Genomic DNA, 17148 nt, shown 5'->3' on the forward strand with positions numbered 1-17148 from the left:
ATGTGACATTGTAATTAGTTAAAATGGAACACACTGATCAACTGAAATAAACATGCAATGTATTCAAACTCAGACCCTTCCTTGTAATGTGAGCATTGATCCCCAAATAATCTAATTTTAAATGTTTTTTATTTTAGTATTTTATGCCATCATGTTGACTGGAGAAATCAATTTGTTAAAATGACAAATGTATTGACAAAACTGGTTAAAACTTTACAAGTGTAAAAAAATGACAATCTTTACAAAACTCAGTTACATGTGCCCGACCTTGCACTGAAATGTTGAGCCATATTCAACTGCTTAACAGTTACAGCAACTGATTCTCTTAATCTGGATGAGGAGAAACCTATGATGATACAATTTTGAGGTGGTTTGATCTGCATTTGTATTTTAGCTGGATGCTTTTCTAGGCACGACCTCAGCACTCACTTTTGTACTGTGGAAATGTTGTTACAGGGTATGTGCGCAAAACTAGCTAATTTGTCCATTTCTTGAACCCGATTACGTTACAAACTCCAAACCTTATTTTCCTTAGCCCAGAGTAGAAGATCTTAAAGTTGGAGCACAGATACGTTTAAAAATACTCATACATTAGCCCAAGGTTTGGTGCCCTTCACTTTGAACATTTTTTGGTGTTAAACATATCGCAACGAGCAGTTGAGATAAGGCCCTCATCGGTTGCTGATGTGACTCAGTCCCTGTTTGCATCTACTTCTTGACCCAAGGTGATGCTCTGTATACCGCCAGCTGTGTGTGACGACTAATTTCTCAAATTTTCAAGCAGGATTTCGGCTCCCTTGCTGCTGTTGGCGCTGTCGAGCTCAAAGTCCTGCAGAGCTGCTTTCACGTCCGCCACCACGGACTTGTCACAGCTGTTCAGGAGGCTGTGGACAGTAAAGGTAAACTTTTAAAGTGTCTCTACGCAATGCTTAAAAATATGTTCGGCTCTGAAAAGAATTTGCTACCTGGTAGCACCTCTTTACATAAATAAAAAGTTTATACACCCAAGTTCCAAGTGCCACTTTTTTTTTTTTTAGATATACATTCATACCTCTGCTTATGAACAGTTCTAATAATGAAAAATTGAGGTTACGAAAAGCCTCCCCGGAAAGGTTTTGTCTCTAGTTATGAAGGAAATTCAAGATATGAAAGGGAAAAAAATGGCACTGGATTCCACCACACATCAGCAACATCAGTACTGCATCTTGGTTTGAAAGCGGCGCAATAGAGCATGTAAATGTGTTTCAACTTATGAAACATTCAAGTTAAGAAACTACTTTCATAAGTAGAGTTACCGCTGTCAACAAAGGCAACAAAAACTGTTCCAACATACCGTAATTTCCAGCCTACAAACCGTGACTTTTTTTCCTGTGGTGATGCAGCTAATTTGTGCCTTTTTTTTCTCATGGCCGCAGGGGGCACTTAAGCGGAAAAAGTAAGAATGATACCAGTGGAATATATGTGCCGAGGAAGTGACTTTTACCGGCTGAGCTAGCGTGTTGCTCTTGTGTTACTGGCGTGTCACAGTGATATTTACTGGTAAGTTTTATTTTAACCGGCCCTATTTGCACCACGCCAGCGTTAAACTTTCTGTGTACCGTCTTTGTAAATATCTCGTATTTGAATGTGGGCACTTGTGGCTTTTACTCAGCTGGGGCGTATGCATGTACCAAATGGTATTTCCTTTACAAATGTACTCTGTGAGCCTTATAACCAGGTGCGCTATGTAGGGACTGTATATATAATATATATTCAATAGGTAATTACGGTACTGTAGTGACCTACGGTATAGTCTGCACAGCACCCCCCAAAAAAAATTTCAAGCGAAGTACAAATAAGTGAAAATCTAGCTGCACAAGTGTGCACACCCACTTATGAGTGGGACTGTGGCTGTTTTTAGAAATAATTCTTCGTGTAAAATGTGAATCAGCACGCAATTTAAAGTAAATAAGTTCAGCTGTTCTGGGAGGCTTTTTATTTAAAAAAAAAATTTGAACTGTTCATAATCCCTTTCCCCTTCACTCAGGTCCCAGATCCCGCTATGTTTGTATATGCCCATCTGTTTGCGCGGTTATCAACTATTTGGCTTGATGCTGATTCCATCAAGGAAAATACTCTTTGCAGGGATGTTTTAAGATTTGGGATTCTGAGTGCAGCCATCCCTACCTCTTAACAGTCATTCTTTTAAAATGGGCATCTGCCATTGGTCCAGCAACATTTAGTAGCATTAACAACCACTTGAAGAAAGGCTCAAGTCAGGTTAATTTCAGCCAAATCATAAACATTGTGTAAAGTGAAATTGCAATTCTTGATCTTATTTATATTGCCTGTCACAGACCTGCTTTTAAGATATCCGGGGGCTGTTTGAAATGCCCTGTAACTGGGTACCGACCTACCCACGGCGGACCCTGCCTCTCACCCAGACACTAATGAGGGTAAGCAGCTGGCTTTGCACGATCAGGATTTTTGAGGCAGACCATCAATCAGCGAGTTTGAAAACAACAACCAATCACTGATCCACTCACAAGATGGAGCAATGAGTCAATTTAAATGACCTGTATATACTTTTGTTGATGGCTTGTGAGCTTTATCGTATAAAAAGTATGTGAAAATGCCTCAAACAACCCGTACACGATTGTCCACTCTTATTCTGAGCGCCAGTGACCACCGATGCGTTCCCCCCGCCTCCCATTTTCTTCTTAAAATACAGTCGGCGCGATCCACCCATGCTGTCATCCCCACAGTAACGAGTGTATTTGGTCGCTTTTGAGTTGACAACATAAAGCCAATGATCGTAAGAAAACGGATGTGGTGGTATCGGAACATATGATTTTAATGGAGTCGTCCGACATAGTGCAATCATGAAACAGCTTATTCTCTGATCTGCGCATTATGTGTCATCTCCAGCTGTTTTGTCTCTCCCATTCTGCTTAAGTATTTTATTGGGCATCAGATATTTACATTGCTATGTCAAAGGACAAGCTATATAAAAATAAACTAGCTTTTGGATTCAGCTGCAGTGTGTGTGCAAGGCGACAATGTTTTTCTCAGAGCCAATCAATGAATGACAATTCGATCCGATCAGGCCAATCAAATTGGTGTAAAGTTTAGTCAGTGGTCTAGAAAACGCACGACTAGAACTGTTTCAAACTGAATAATGCATGACTCCTTGAAGAATGAAACAAAGCTTGCTTTGTGGTCCGACAGATTTGCAAACAGAGAAGCAGAGGAAGCACCACAGTACACTTGGTGGACCGTGAACATAAATACAAACTGACCTGCAGAGCACCATGGCACCTCTGTTGACTTTGCCCCAGCTCCTCAGTTTTTCCATCCCAACAGTGTCCACCAGGATCCTGGAAAAGCAGTCTGGGGGGAGGTGGAGGGTGTCATAAAAAGAAGTCACTCAGCATTATGTCGGCATCAACAGTCGTTTGGTAGAAAGCTCAACAAATGTATCAAATAAAGTGTGTTCAGCAAATTTACCCTTGTAGGATTCAAACGAACAAATTAGAAAAGGTAAATGGTATTTTGAATCTGTATGGTGTGAGTTCAACAAATGGATGATGTTCAGTATTACGCATTACGTTCACACAATTGATGACTTTCTCCAGACAATTAGTATATCTCAACGACTGTACATAATTATTTAAGTATTAGATGGATACAAAAATGGCAGCATGGTGGCTCAGCTGGTAAAGCTTTGGCCTCACAGTTCTGAGGTCCTGGGTTCAATCCCGGACCCGCCTGTGTAGAGTTTGCATGTTCTCCTCATGCCTGCGTGGGTCAACAATAATTGGACATTCTAAATTGCCCCTAGGTGTGATTGTGAGTGCGGCTGTTTGTCTCTATGTTCCCTGCGATTGGCTGGCAACCAGTTCAGTGTGTACCCCGCCTCAAGCCTGTTGACAGCTGGGATGGGCTGCAGCACTCTCTGTGACCCTCATGAGGATAAGCGGCAAAGAAAATGGATCGACACAAAAATAATAATTTAGCACTGGCAATTGTGTTGAGTCAAGCACTTGATTAACATCCAATCTATTTGCTCAACTCATGTGCTGCTCACAGCCAGATGGGAGCGTTCTACATTTACGTTTCAAATCCTATGTGATGCAGGACTGTACACAACAGCAACCTCAAAAATCAAAAGGAAATGATAAAGAAATACATTGCTCAAGATAGTTACCTTCTTTGCCAGCCTCTAACAGAGTGACGTCCTGCTCGATGAGCCATTTGAGCACCAAGTGTCCTGCGGGATGTTCTGCCATGTGGAGCTGGAAAAGAGGGGCATTTGATTTCACAATTACACCAGCAGCATTGAAGAGAAAATTTGCAAAAAGGAATAAGCCCTCTTCCTATTCTGATACTGACTCATAACTAACATAACAGATTTCCAAGATGCCATAAAGACTGACCAAAAATAAGCTCTTACAATTCACCCACAAAATGTCTTTGTATGCTTAGCACATGGAATGATTTAAAATGCAAAACAATTGCCATTCCCTCACACTTACCTGTCCTTGGACCCCTCCTGGAACAAGCTCCTGATTGGCCAGCTGAGCTACAGCTGCCATGGCAGGCTGCAGGTCGCCGCAGGCCGACGCCAGGATGTCGCTCACCGTCACGCTGGTGGCCTTATCCATGACCATGGCGGAGGCGTTGTCGCGGAGATAATCAAGAAGTGGTGGGGAGACGACCTCCAGCAGCTCCTTCTTTCGAAGGGCAGAGTCCTTTTTACTGGTGGGAGAAGAAGAGAGGGAGGGTGCGTATGTGTTGGTTGGTTACTTGATCACTCCAAACCTTTCCATCACGTGTGCCCAGAAACAATTAACCTTGATTGATTTCTCCATTACAAGCTCTAGCAAATATTTGCATTTTATTACCATTATTTGGTAATGATTCAAGATTTCTACTTTTGTTTTAAATCATTTGTTGTCTTCATTTGTTGGCAGTTACTAACTAGAAAACTATACTTACAGTGAAGAAAGTAAGTATTTAAACACCCTGCTATATTCCAAGTTCTCCCACTTAGAAATCATGGAGGGGTCTGAAATTTTCATTGTAGGTGCGTATCCACTGTGAGACAATCTAAAAAGAAAAATCCAGAAATCACAAAGTATGATTTTTTTTTTAAGATTTATTTGTGTGATACAGCTGCAAATAAGTATTTGAACACCTGTCTATCAGCTAGAATTCTGACCCTCAAAGACCTGTTAGTCCGCCTTTAAAAGTCCACCTCCGCTCCATGTATTTTCCTGAATCAGATACACCTGTGTGAGGTCATTAGCAGCATAAAGACACCTGTCCACCCCATACAATCAGTAAGACTCAAACTTGTAACATGGCCAACACCAAACAGCTGTCCAAAGACACCGGAGACAAAATTGTACAACTCCACATGGCTGGAAAGAGCGACAGAGAAATTGCCAAGCACCTTGGTGAAAAAAAGGTCCACTGTTGGAGCAATCATTACAAAACGGAAGAAGCTAAACATAACGGTCAATCTCAATCGGAGTGGAGCCCCATGAAAGAAATCCCCTCGTGGAGTCTCAATGATCCTTTGAAAGGTGAAGAATCAGCCCAGGACTACGTGACAGGACTTGGTCAATGACCTGAAAAGAGTTGGGACCACTGTTTCCAAGGTGACTGTTGGTAATACACTAAGACATCGTGGTTTGAAATCATGCATGGCACGCAAGGTTCTCCTGCTTAAACCAGAAAGGCCTGTCACAAGTTTGCCAATGACCATTTGGATGATACAAAGGAGTCATGGGAGAAGGTTTTGTGGTCAGATGAGACCAAAATGGAACTTTGTGGTCATAATTCCACGAACCATGTTTAGAGGAAGACAAATGATGAGTTCAATCCCAAGAACACCATGCCTACTGTGAAGCATGGTGGTGGTAGCATCATGCTTTGGGGGTATTTTTCTGCACATGGGACAGGATGACTGCACTGTATTAAGGAGAGGATGACCGCGCCCATGTATTGTGAGATTTTGGGGAACAACCTCTTTCCCCCCAGTCAGAGTATTGAAGATGGGTCGTGGCTGGGTTTTTCAACATGACAATGACCTGGAGCACACAGCAGGAAAACCAAACAGTGGCTCCGTAAGAGGCATATCAAGGTTCTGGCGTGGCCTAGCCAGTCTCCAGACCTAAACCCAATACAAAATCTTTGTAGGGAGCTGAAAATCCGTGTTTCTCAGTGACAGCCCAGAAACCTGTCTGATCGAGAGAAGATCTTTGTGGAGGAGTGGGCCAAAATCCCTCCTGCAGTGTACAAACCTGGTGAACAACTACAGGAAACGTTTGACCTCTGTAAAACAAACAAAGGCTACAGTAGCAAATATTAACATTGGTTTTCTCAGGTGTTCAAATACTTATTTGCAGCTGTATCACAAATCGTAAAAAAATAAATAAATCCTACATTGTGATTTCTGGATTTTTCTTTTTAGATTATCTCTCTCACAGTGGACATCCACCTACGATTAAAATTTCAGAGCTCTCAATGATTTCTGAGTGGGAGCACTTGCAATATAGCAGGGTGATCAAATATTTCTATTCTTCACTGTACTTAATACATATGTCTTTAGTTTTTGTTTCCTTTCACCACTACTAATCTGCAAAGCAAACCTTATTATTTCTGACATTGTTTTCCAATGTCTTACCTGTGTGCATTGCCATCTCCTCCTTCCAGCACCTTGATGATCTCGGGCAGCAGGTGAGCAGGGTCTCTGGGGCTAAGCAGGTACAACAGAACCTTCTTGCCGTACTTGTTACTGATGACTTCATCCAAAGACAACAAGAGCTCCTACGCAAGTGAGAAATAGAGAACCTCGTCATTTTGAAAGTCTTTAAACCAAAGAGTGCGGGGAAACAAAACTTGCACTTACAGACAACACTGCCTGTTTGACCAGTTTGGTGTCATCCACACAGTCAAAAATGGCGAGAAGAACCAGGTGACCAAACTCCCCCTAAGGAAGAACACAGGAGAAGCACACATTTTCTCTGCTCTCCTCCATTCTTAACTGTGTCAAGACGTCATCTACAGCAACATTTACTTCCTGATGTCCTTTAGCCTTAAGCAATGCAATTAATATGAAAACTCACCGTGGCAAACTTCACCATGTATGTCTTCATTGTTTTGATAATGATTTTTCTATCCTGAAGAAGAAAAATAAACAAAGATCAAAGCAAAAAGCAACATTTTTGCTACATTGCAATTTAAATGAGACAAATGGTCACAACTGGTTGCAGGTATTGTTCTGTTTCGCTAAGGTTGAATGATGTCACGATGTGGCAGAAACCACCAGAGGGTGCAATTAATGATGCTCAAACAGTAAATACTTGAGAACCACAGTAGAAAATCAAAGAGCAAGACTAGAGGATGCCAGCTGTATGTTCAGTGAAGAAAACAAGTATTTGAACACCCTGCTATATTGCAAGTTCTCCCACTTATAAATCATGGAGGGGTCTGAAATTTTCATCGTAGGTGCATGTCCACTGTGAGAGAGAGAATCTAAAAAGAAAAATCCAGAAATAACAATGTCCCTCCAAACATTTTATATTGGATTTAGGTCAGGAGACTGGCTAGGCCATGCCAGAACCTTGATATGCTGCTTATGGAGCCACTCCTTGGTTTTCCTGGCAGTGTGCTTCGGCTCACTGTCATGTTGAAAGACCCAGCCACGAGCCATCTTCAATGTTCTGACTGAGGGAAAGAGGTTGTTCCCCTAAAATCTCAATAGATGGCCGCGGTCATCCTCTCCTTAATACAGTGCAGTTGTCCTGTCCTATATGCAGAAAAATAACCCCAAAGCATGATGCTACCACCCCCGTGCTTCACAGTAGGGATGGTGTTGTTGTGATGGAACTCATCATTCGTGTTCCTCCAAACACGGTTAGTGGAATTGTGACCAAAAAGTTCAATTTTGGTCTCATCTGACCACAAAACTTTCTCCCATGACTCCTCTATCATCCAAATGGTCATTGGCAAACTTAAGATGGGCCTTGATATATGCTGGTTTAAGCAGCGAAATGATTTCAAATCATGATGTCTTAGTGTATTACCAACAGTTTCCTTGGAAACGGTGGTCCCAGCTCTTTTCAGGTCATTGACCAAGTCCTGTTGCGTAGTCCTGGGCTGATTCCTCACCTTTCGAAGGATCATTGAGACCCCACGAGGTGATATCTTGCATGGGGCTCCACTCCGATTGAGATTGACCGTCATGTTTAGCTTCTTCCGTTTTGTAATGATTGCTCCAACAGTGGACCTTTTTTTCACCAAGGTTCTTGGCAATTTCTCTGTCGCTCTTTCCAGCCATGTGGAGTTGTACAATTTTGTCTCTGGTGTCTTTGGATAGCTCTTTGCTCTTGACCATGTTACAAGTTTGAGTCTTACTGATTGTACGGGGTTGACAGGTGTCTTTATGCAGCTAACAACCTCACACGTGCATCCGATCCAGGATAACACATGGAGTGGAGGCGGACCTTTAAAGGCGGACTAACAGGTCTTTGAGGGTCAGAATTCTAGTTGATGGACAGGTGTTAAAATACTTTTTTAAAGCTGTATCACACACCAATAATTAAAAAAAAAAAAAATCATACATTGTGATTTCTGGATTTTTCTTTTTTACGATGAAAATTATACACCTCTCCATGTTTTTAAGTGGAAGAAGTTGCAATATACCAGGGTGTTCAAATACTTATTTTCTTCACTCTATGTATGTATATAGGTCTGCTGTATGGTACCGCTTTGGCATTATAATTACCGCTTTCTTTCGGGTTGTCCCGTTAGGGATTGCCACAGCATGTCATCTCAGATGGACGCTCATATTTGTTTGCTGTGCTGAAAAGCCTCCTTGTGATTAATGCGCATGCGTTACTAACAGGGGAACTCTGGGTACGTAGCAGACACTTACTGGGAAATCCCCCGGTCTCATAGTTCCCCTTCTACATAGAAGGAACTAACACACGTTATAACCTAACCCTAACCTAACATTTAAACAAAAGTTGATAAAGATATCCACAAATTGGGTTAGGGTGCGCTGTGATCATCTTTCTGAGACGTCTATAGCAAACATGAACACTCGGCGACAAGTTGTCGAATGGCACATGTTGAAGCATGGATGGGGATGTTTTAGACTGGCCGAAGCTTACAAAATATATGCGCATGTGCATTAACCACAGGGAGACTTTTCAGCACCGGGAGCGCTCAGACCTTCACACTGGATGCCCTTTCCTGACGCAACCCCTATTGAGGAGTGGGGGACCCAGTTAGAAACGAACTCACAACCTCAGGTTTACCAAATGAATGCTATAACCATTGAGCTATGGGGCCCCTTGCATTATTATCATGGTGATTGAAAAAAATAAAATGTAATACATTTTTAAAATGTCGACAAAACTTGTGTTCCACCATTCGTAAGTACAGAGCTTAGTACTTGTGAGTTGGGATTTTCTTTTGACTTGAAGGCTATGACTTGAGACACACATGAGACTACCTGCCACCTTTGACATACAGCCGTTAGGACTAAATTCACAGTCAAGTCCTACTACTCCCAGGGGATATGGGACCAAGCCTGGCTGCGAACAGTGAAAATCCACATGTAACTGACATCACCACTAAAAGGGTTTGCAACTGCCTACATATGCCCCTTGAGGGAAGCAAAGAATAACGTTTCTCTTGGAAGCTCTATTCTCACTTCAAATTGTTTCCTAGGTATCAGAGTACCAACTAATTTAGCCAAAGAATATGATATGATATAGTGTGATTACATGTGTGTGCCGGTGGGGGTGTGGGATTTACCTTGGCAGTCCCATGCCACAGACAGTGCATGGCCACTCGAGCTCCATCATGGGTGTGAGCCATATAGACAACTGATTCCCTTATTGACTCAATCATCTCCTGTAAAAAGTGATACCATATATCATTGAAGCGGGTTCCTGACGAGCTGACATGCTAGTTATAGAGAGGAAAAGCGGACATGGGAGAGGACAGCATGCAAACGCTACAGGGGGAAGTCTGGGCGTAGGGGAGGACGCTAAAGGCACGCCCCCCTGAAGGTAAATAATGCCGATATATGTTTTGTGCTAAACATCACTTTGGTTTAGGACCCCAAAAAAATGGCACCAATGAAGAGATACACTTAACAAGGCACAGTTAAACTCCAAGCTATTGGTTACGCCGAGAAACATGGGAATCAAGCAGCCGCGCATCACATATGTGAATCCCATCCTGGTGCTTGCCAATCAGAGGCAGAGTAAGGCAGGTTACCATTTCATGCAAAGGAAATGGGAGATTTTTCTGGACACGAGACAGACTGACTTTAAACATGACGTACTTATGAAACAATATACACTCACCGCTCTCTGTTTGTCAGGACTTAACAGGAAAAAGTCCAGGAAGACTTTGTGAACCAGAGAGTGCTTGATGACCTGCTCTCTGAAACACAATGGCATGAAAAATCAATCAACTGAAGACAAAAAAAACAAAATAAAAAACATTACACAATGCGACAGTATGCTGCAATCTTAACTTTAAATTCAAGTATGACAAACACCTAAATTAATAAATACCTGTCAGTCAAAAATTACCAATTCCTCTTGTATAGTTATATATCTTTTTCTTAAATATTATCGCCAAAACTTCGGTAGGATAGGCTCCAGCACTCCCGTGATAAGCACCTTGGAAAATGGACAAATCTTGGACTGTATCTAATTTGCATCGTAAGAGTATACATTTTCAGTAGTCTTACTTCTGTGCCATTGGCGTAAGAATTTGCTTCATATCAGTGATGATTTGATCCAGCTTGCCTGGGTTCGCCTCTGCAACCTTTTCGATGGTGTTGCACACTGATGACTGCACACACGGAGAGAAAAAAAATTGACAAATAGGGCTGGGTGATTACCGAAATAGCAGTGATCATGATTATTGCAGGGATGAGAATGACCAATTTGTAAAAACACTGAAAATGTCTGTCGATGGTGGTGGTGGTCGGTTTGATTTTCCTCCTGGATATTTTTTGCTCCTATCGGAACACAGAGTGCACAGCACTTTGCCGGGAATGTCCACTTTTTGTATGTGTTCGGTTAGACATGTTCTATCTGCACGGTTACACTTTTTTCAAGCCATCCCCGTCTGAAACAGTTTTTGATTCCAGCATCCTTGTCAATTGCCCTCGCTTGATCATCCTTTTTTTCTAACACTTTCGCCATCGTAAAACTTTGAACACACCGTCGTTCAATTCGTGCTAAGTCCCACGCGCCATTACTTGGCTAACTAACAAGTTACACTGCGATTTCTGAGAACCGAGAACACATGTACATGCCAATGGTGAAACTCGATTAACCACTAAGATACGCAAGATCCCCCCACCCCCCCCCCCCAAAAAAAAAAAAAAAAAAATTCAACGGATTTGTGCTTATCTCGAGAATGGTCATTTTGGTCTGAAAAAGTCGGAAATCTGCCGATCGACGGAAAATTCTCATCTCCGTTATTCTGACTGATATTGAAATGTCAATTACTAATAAACATGACACCAATTCACAAATTCTGAAACTTAGTATTTAATTCTTTTTGTTCTGTTTGGTAGTTAATAGTCAAGCAGAATGGAGGATCTGCATCCCTTTTATGCTGGAATAGTTTGTGTTTTTAAGGTGGGTCTGTGGCTCCTTAGCATTATAATTGAAATTTATTGAGAACCGGCGTCAATGAATTGATCGGAACCAAGTGTCTAGAGGGGGAGAGAAACAAAGACAAACTACCAAAATTTAATAGAACAAGAAAATAAATTAGTAAAAAGTAAAATAATATATTATAATAATACAAATAAAAAAAATACATCACTAAAATCATTGGAACACAAGAGAGGATTCCATTATCTATTACATAAATTTTAAAAAGTACTTTGCTCCATTTTATGGCATTTAGCAAAGAGAAATCATGTTGGCATTCCTAGATCTGATTTCATGTCAGAGTAAAAGGCATTTGTGTCTTTTTATGCAAAGCCACAACTGTATCTGATCTTCCTGCTATACAAGCCTAAGCCTCTTGGAGGCAGTGTGGGGCAATGGAGCTAGTTATGTTTCGTTTTCAGGGTGCGTTCACAATACAGGAACGTTTTTCTTCGATTAGAACCTATGACCAGTCGAAAACCAAAATCAAAATCATGGTTAAATTTCGATTAATCCCCCAATCTTTACAATACAACCAAGTCAATACTGCACATACAGTTGTACCATCAAAGTTGAATGCGTAAATGAAAGATATTATACAACGGTACCAATTAGTTCTCAGTCCCTTGCAATGAGCCTCAACTTATCAACACACACAATGGGTGAAAATGATACGTTACTTTAAATGTTGCTTGGAATTTTTTTGGGTTAAAAAAAAGGTAATCGTTGGGAATAATTTCTTTTAGAATCCAAAAACTTTACCTCAATTGGACTTCTGAAAGTCGCTCGAACTGAGTTCAACCGGCGTCACACAAAGGACAATTTTTACTTTAAATACAATATAATTCGATGTAGTTGCCATCTGGTTGTGAGTGTGTACCTTAAACACGGTGAAGGTAGTTCCGTACAGTTCCTCAGTGAGCATGTGTCTCTGCGCAAGGACAGCTTTGTCGTTGTAGGCGTATTCAATGATGGCAGAAGCGGCGGCGTGACGAAGCAACGGCCGTACGTTTCCTTTAAATGTTTGCATCACCGCTGCCACCAGCTCCTTATTCCTGTAGAAGCAAATACAACAGGTGCACAGCTCATTAAAAATTGTGCTCTTGTAATGCTTTCTACATTTCAAATAAATCTCAAAGTGATAAGTTTTAAAATAAATGCATTCAGACAAATAAAATACAGCTGGACAAGGTGGAGGCAGATAATATAGAAAAGCAAGGATTAGAACAGACACTTGGCCATTAAAGATGATTCAGATTTTTTTTTTTTTTCATGAAAATTTGTAACCTCTTTTTGGAGATTTCCGCCCTTTTGGACCCTGTGGGGACTGTCGTAGGGGGTCCAAAGATGTTAAAAAGAGGTGCTCAGAAGGCCCAGCCTCTCATGCTTGGAGAGTCTAGTTTTGGTTTGGTGGAGGGGGTGGGTGTTAGTGGACCAGAGGAATGTTGTGGTGGTATTAGGAGAAACACGGTGAGGTATGGAGCGGCTTTGCAGTTTGTACAGTAGTGGATTTGGTAGTGTACCAGAAGCCAGTATAGGGTCTGAGAATGGGTGAGATGTAACATTTGCAATTCTGTCAGGAGTCCAACAGTGTAGTTTGGATGTGCTGGAGTTTCTTGAGGGGGATGTGATGTCCAGTTTCAGGTATGGCTGAGTCTTTATGTTAGAACTGAGGCAACTGGTCACTTATTTTACCAAAGTTTAAACCACACTTTTAAGTGCTGCTATATGTTGTTGGGCCAATGCCAAAAGCATTAAGTGTGCATTCCTTGTTTGTGCTTGAAGTGCGTGTGGGCACTTCTACGTTGGTGTTCAGCAGGTTCTTCTTCAGGTCAGCAAACTAGGCTCGCTGACTTGTAAACTCCGAGTGAGCCTAGTACGCAAAACGCCAGAACATTTACCGTAATTTCCGGCCTATAATCCGTGACTTTTTTCACACGTTTTCAACTCTGTGGTTTATACGGTGATGCAGGTAATTTGTGCATTTTTTTCCTAACGGCCCCAAGGGGGCACTCGAGGGGAAAAGGTAAGATTGAGACTGGTGGAATATATGTGCCAAGGAAGTGACTTTTACCAATCTGACCCTGATAGCGCTGCGCTAGCATTTTACTGCCGCGTCTCAGAGATTTTTACCGGTATGCTTTTTTTTTTTAACCGGCCCTGTTAGCGCGGCGCTAGGGTTAGCACGATGCTAGCGTTACTGCGGCGCTAGCGTTAAACCCTCTGTGTACCATCTTTCTTTGTAAATATGTCGTGTTTCAATGTGGGTTTCAATGTTGGCACTTGCGGCTTTTACACATGTGTGGCTTATGTATGTACCAAACGGTATTTCCTTTACAAATGTACTGGGTGATGCTTGTAACCAGGTGCGCTCTGTCGGCCGTGAATTACGGTACACGCTATCCGTAACAATAGAATACATGGCAACAGTAAAAAAAAATAGACTTGTCATCTCTACTTGTGCAATGTGGTTGTGAAGGTGTTAAAATGGGAGGAGACACTCACCCATACATCAGCAACTTTTTCACCACGTGTTTGCCGTATGGCGACTTGCACAAAACAATGACTTCATCTGCAGAGCACAGGGAGAGGACATATATAACAAAATCAGGATTATTTTTGGACAAACAGCAATGGTTATCAAGTCTTTCAAAATTATCAATGTTTCACTTCTTCCACATGAAATATTTTTTCCAATAGGAATCATGGAAAATTAATTTGTTCAGTCCTCAAAATGCCTCTTTCTTAAAACCTTATAAATGCTACATTTAAGGACTTCAATGAACCTTGAATCTTCAATTGAAGCTAATATTGCAGATCCATGGCTGGATTGATAACTGCATTGAAAGATTCATATAGTCCAGATACCTCACCTTTAAGTTCCTCAAACACTTCCCATCTCTGCTCGTGGCTACCCCACTGGATGAAACACTGCAACACTCGCACAGAGTCATGAGCATACGCCATCTGGTGGAGGGAGAAATTGATTCTCAGCATATACAAAAACAGAAGACCATGTAAAAAGGAAAAACTGATTTTCAAACTCTTTGACAAATACCTGTTTGTACTTCCCCCTAATTAGTTCATGAAGATCCTTCATCAATTTCCTCTTTAAATCACTGTCACACTTCTTCCTGTGGACATGTGCACGGACGCACGCACGACATGAGAAAGGATACACAAATTAGTATTGTTTACTTTCAATATATTATATTTATGGTCAATGCTGAATACTAGGCTTTCCATGATTTTTGCTTGGGGTTTTTTCAGCACACTTCTCCTTGTGTACATTCTTCAGGTGCCCAATCAAATTTGTTGTTCAAGCATTTAAAAATACCATTCCCCACAATGTACTTAAGTTGTGCAGACTGCAAATAATTTACATTTGTCAAAATAGTCTCACACAGATTGTTTTTTCCACTGACAAGACTGAAAAAACATTATTGGCTATCAGATACTACAGTATTGCACCAAACGACACGTGACAAGGTTAAAATTAAACTAGCTTTTGGATTCATACATGACAAAGACGCAAAGTTAAATGTCTTGTGTGTAGCCAATCGATGCTGTCATTGATCGGATCAGAAAATAATGACATGAAACCCAATTAGCATAAAATACTATCGGCCCATACTTCCAAATACAAGCGTCAGGATTTACTGTATGGATACTATTAATCTACGAAGCCATCTGGAGCTTTACTTCCTGTGTGCACAATTCTGAGTTTACGCACATCCTTAGATCTCCCCACACTTGTTTGGCCTGGTTGATGATCTGGTACATGTCCTTTCGATCCGATTGCTGTCTGCTCTTCTTCAGGTCTTTCTTTTTCTGCAGCCTGTTTTTCTTCAGGTCTTCATCTGACGGCTGCACTCCCTCCTTCTTTTTCTTTGGCTTAAAGTCACCTTTCTTGAACCTCTTTGCCTGAGGGCCTGGTCACACACACAATTAAAATTACTATTTCAAATTTGTGTGTGGCAATTCTTAACATGGAAAAAATGTGCAATAAAACCTGTTGCCATGTAGGCTACAAATGTCTCAGTTGCAATAGTTACAGTTGGAGATTTGAATCCTTAGCATTTGGTCCAGCCTTTACTTGCATTTTATTTCTATGAATGTAGCTGTGGCGACCCCGAAAGGGACAAGCCGAAAGAAACTTACTTACTTACTTATTGTCTTTATATGAGATGGACTTAACGATTGAAATTTCTTACCTCTGTCCTGTTTTTCATTGTCTCCTTCCTCTTTGTCAAACTTTCTTTTTGGCCCTTTCCCACCTTTAGCTAATGTCTGTTTCTTGGCGTTATCGCCACTCTTCCCCATTTTGCCTTGTGTGTCCTTCTTGTATGCTTTGAAGGGCTTTTTACCAGGAGGCCGACTACCAGATACTGTTCCAGGAGAATCTGGATAGAGATTGATGACATTGAGCACATTAGGTGAACCTACATTGTGAGCTTGTAGTTTAAAAGTATATTCAGATTACCCTTTCCTTTCTGTTTCAATTTCTTTACTCCTTTGGGCGAATATGGTGTTTTGGGTTTAGCTTCCATTGTACTGAAATAACGGAAACATGATCAGTATATTTTAGATTATAAGATTATAAATGATAAATTATCTCGGCAGTCTAAAATCAAGATTGATTACACGAGTGAAGATGGGAAGGTTCTAAGAAAAGCTGTCTCACCAAGTGTAAATGTAATATAAAGAACACATGAAAAGGGGAAAATGATTTGTGAGGAAAGGACGTTTGCCCCGGTTATTACAGAAAAGGAACTGACTTAGAATGTATTTGAATCTGTTTCTCTGAAAACGTTGCGACTGAAAACTGTCGCCATTTTTATCTCGTGGGTTTGTGCTACGTTTGAATGAGCGTTCCCAGGACAAAAAATAACCAATCTTCAGAAAAAATATTAGTACACGATTGACAACTTCTATTAACACCGGCGTACAAATTGCAACACTGGCTATTATGCTATTTGATTTAATCGGCTGACTTACATTCAGAACGTACGCGTGAGTACACGCCGTGTCAAACTCTCATCATGCGTGTTTTTTCCTTCAACTGTTTACGGCACTGAAAAATCCAATCAAACCCAATGTTTGCTGCCGTAAAACGTCGAGTCGTTGCGACAGTGCTGAGGCACATAATGGAAGGCAAGGAAAAGTAATGAACGGTAACGAATGAGATTACATTTTAGTTTATTTTTCAGTCCAGTTTCGTTTACTATCTGACCCAGGCAATGTCCACAAACGCGTTTCTCTTTCTGATAATATATATTCTTGAAATGAGCATGTCGAGATGGATAGTCCTAAAAATATCCTAAGTTGTTTTAACTAAGAAAAAAAAACTACAAAAATGGAAGACCTACAATAACCATCAGCCAATGACGTAGAGTTTAGCAGTGTGAGGGATGTCTTCCTGTTGCCTAGCTACAGACGCAACCAAACTGGGCAACAGGATGGAATTAGA

General features: G+C 41.1%; 1 protein-coding gene across 3 annotated transcripts in view; it reads right to left on the minus strand.

The window, feature by feature from the left end:
• Positions 1-110: 110 nt before the first annotated feature.
• Positions 111-17148, minus strand: part of pum3 (pumilio RNA-binding family member 3) — a 45568-nt gene continuing 28530 nt past the window's right edge. Inside the window, exons 1-18 of one of the 3 annotated variants that reach the window (XM_061800423.1) lie at positions 16677-16831; positions 16162-16232; positions 15893-16081; positions 15412-15610; positions 14737-14812; positions 14552-14645; positions 14184-14250; positions 12559-12733; positions 10760-10863; positions 10368-10446; positions 9811-9909; positions 7113-7166; positions 6896-6976; positions 6671-6813; positions 4515-4737; positions 4187-4274; positions 3279-3369; positions 111-884 (exon numbers count right to left, since the gene is read on the minus strand). In XM_061800423.1, the coding sequence (XP_061656407.1) occupies positions 761-884; positions 3279-3369; positions 4187-4274; positions 4515-4737; positions 6671-6813; positions 6896-6976; positions 7113-7166; positions 9811-9909; positions 10368-10446; positions 10760-10863; positions 12559-12733; positions 14184-14250; positions 14552-14645; positions 14737-14812; positions 15412-15610; positions 15893-16081; positions 16162-16228 (1953 nt within the window). In that variant the 5' untranslated portion in view covers positions 16229-16232; positions 16677-16831 and the 3' untranslated portion in view covers positions 111-760. Of the gene's footprint in view, positions 885-3278; positions 3370-4186; positions 4275-4514; positions 4738-6670; positions 6814-6895; positions 6977-7112; positions 7167-9810; positions 9910-10367; positions 10447-10759; positions 10864-12558; positions 12734-14183; positions 14251-14551; positions 14646-14736; positions 14813-15411; positions 15611-15892; positions 16082-16161; positions 16233-16676; positions 16832-17148 lie in introns of those variants that run through there. The other 2 variants (XM_061800424.1, XM_061800425.1) reach the window with 2 other exon arrangements.

This window comes from Syngnathoides biaculeatus, chromosome 17 (genome assembly GCF_019802595.1).
Source record: "Syngnathoides biaculeatus isolate LvHL_M chromosome 17, ASM1980259v1, whole genome shotgun sequence".
Classification (NCBI taxonomy): domain Eukaryota; kingdom Metazoa; phylum Chordata; class Actinopteri; order Syngnathiformes; family Syngnathidae; genus Syngnathoides; species Syngnathoides biaculeatus.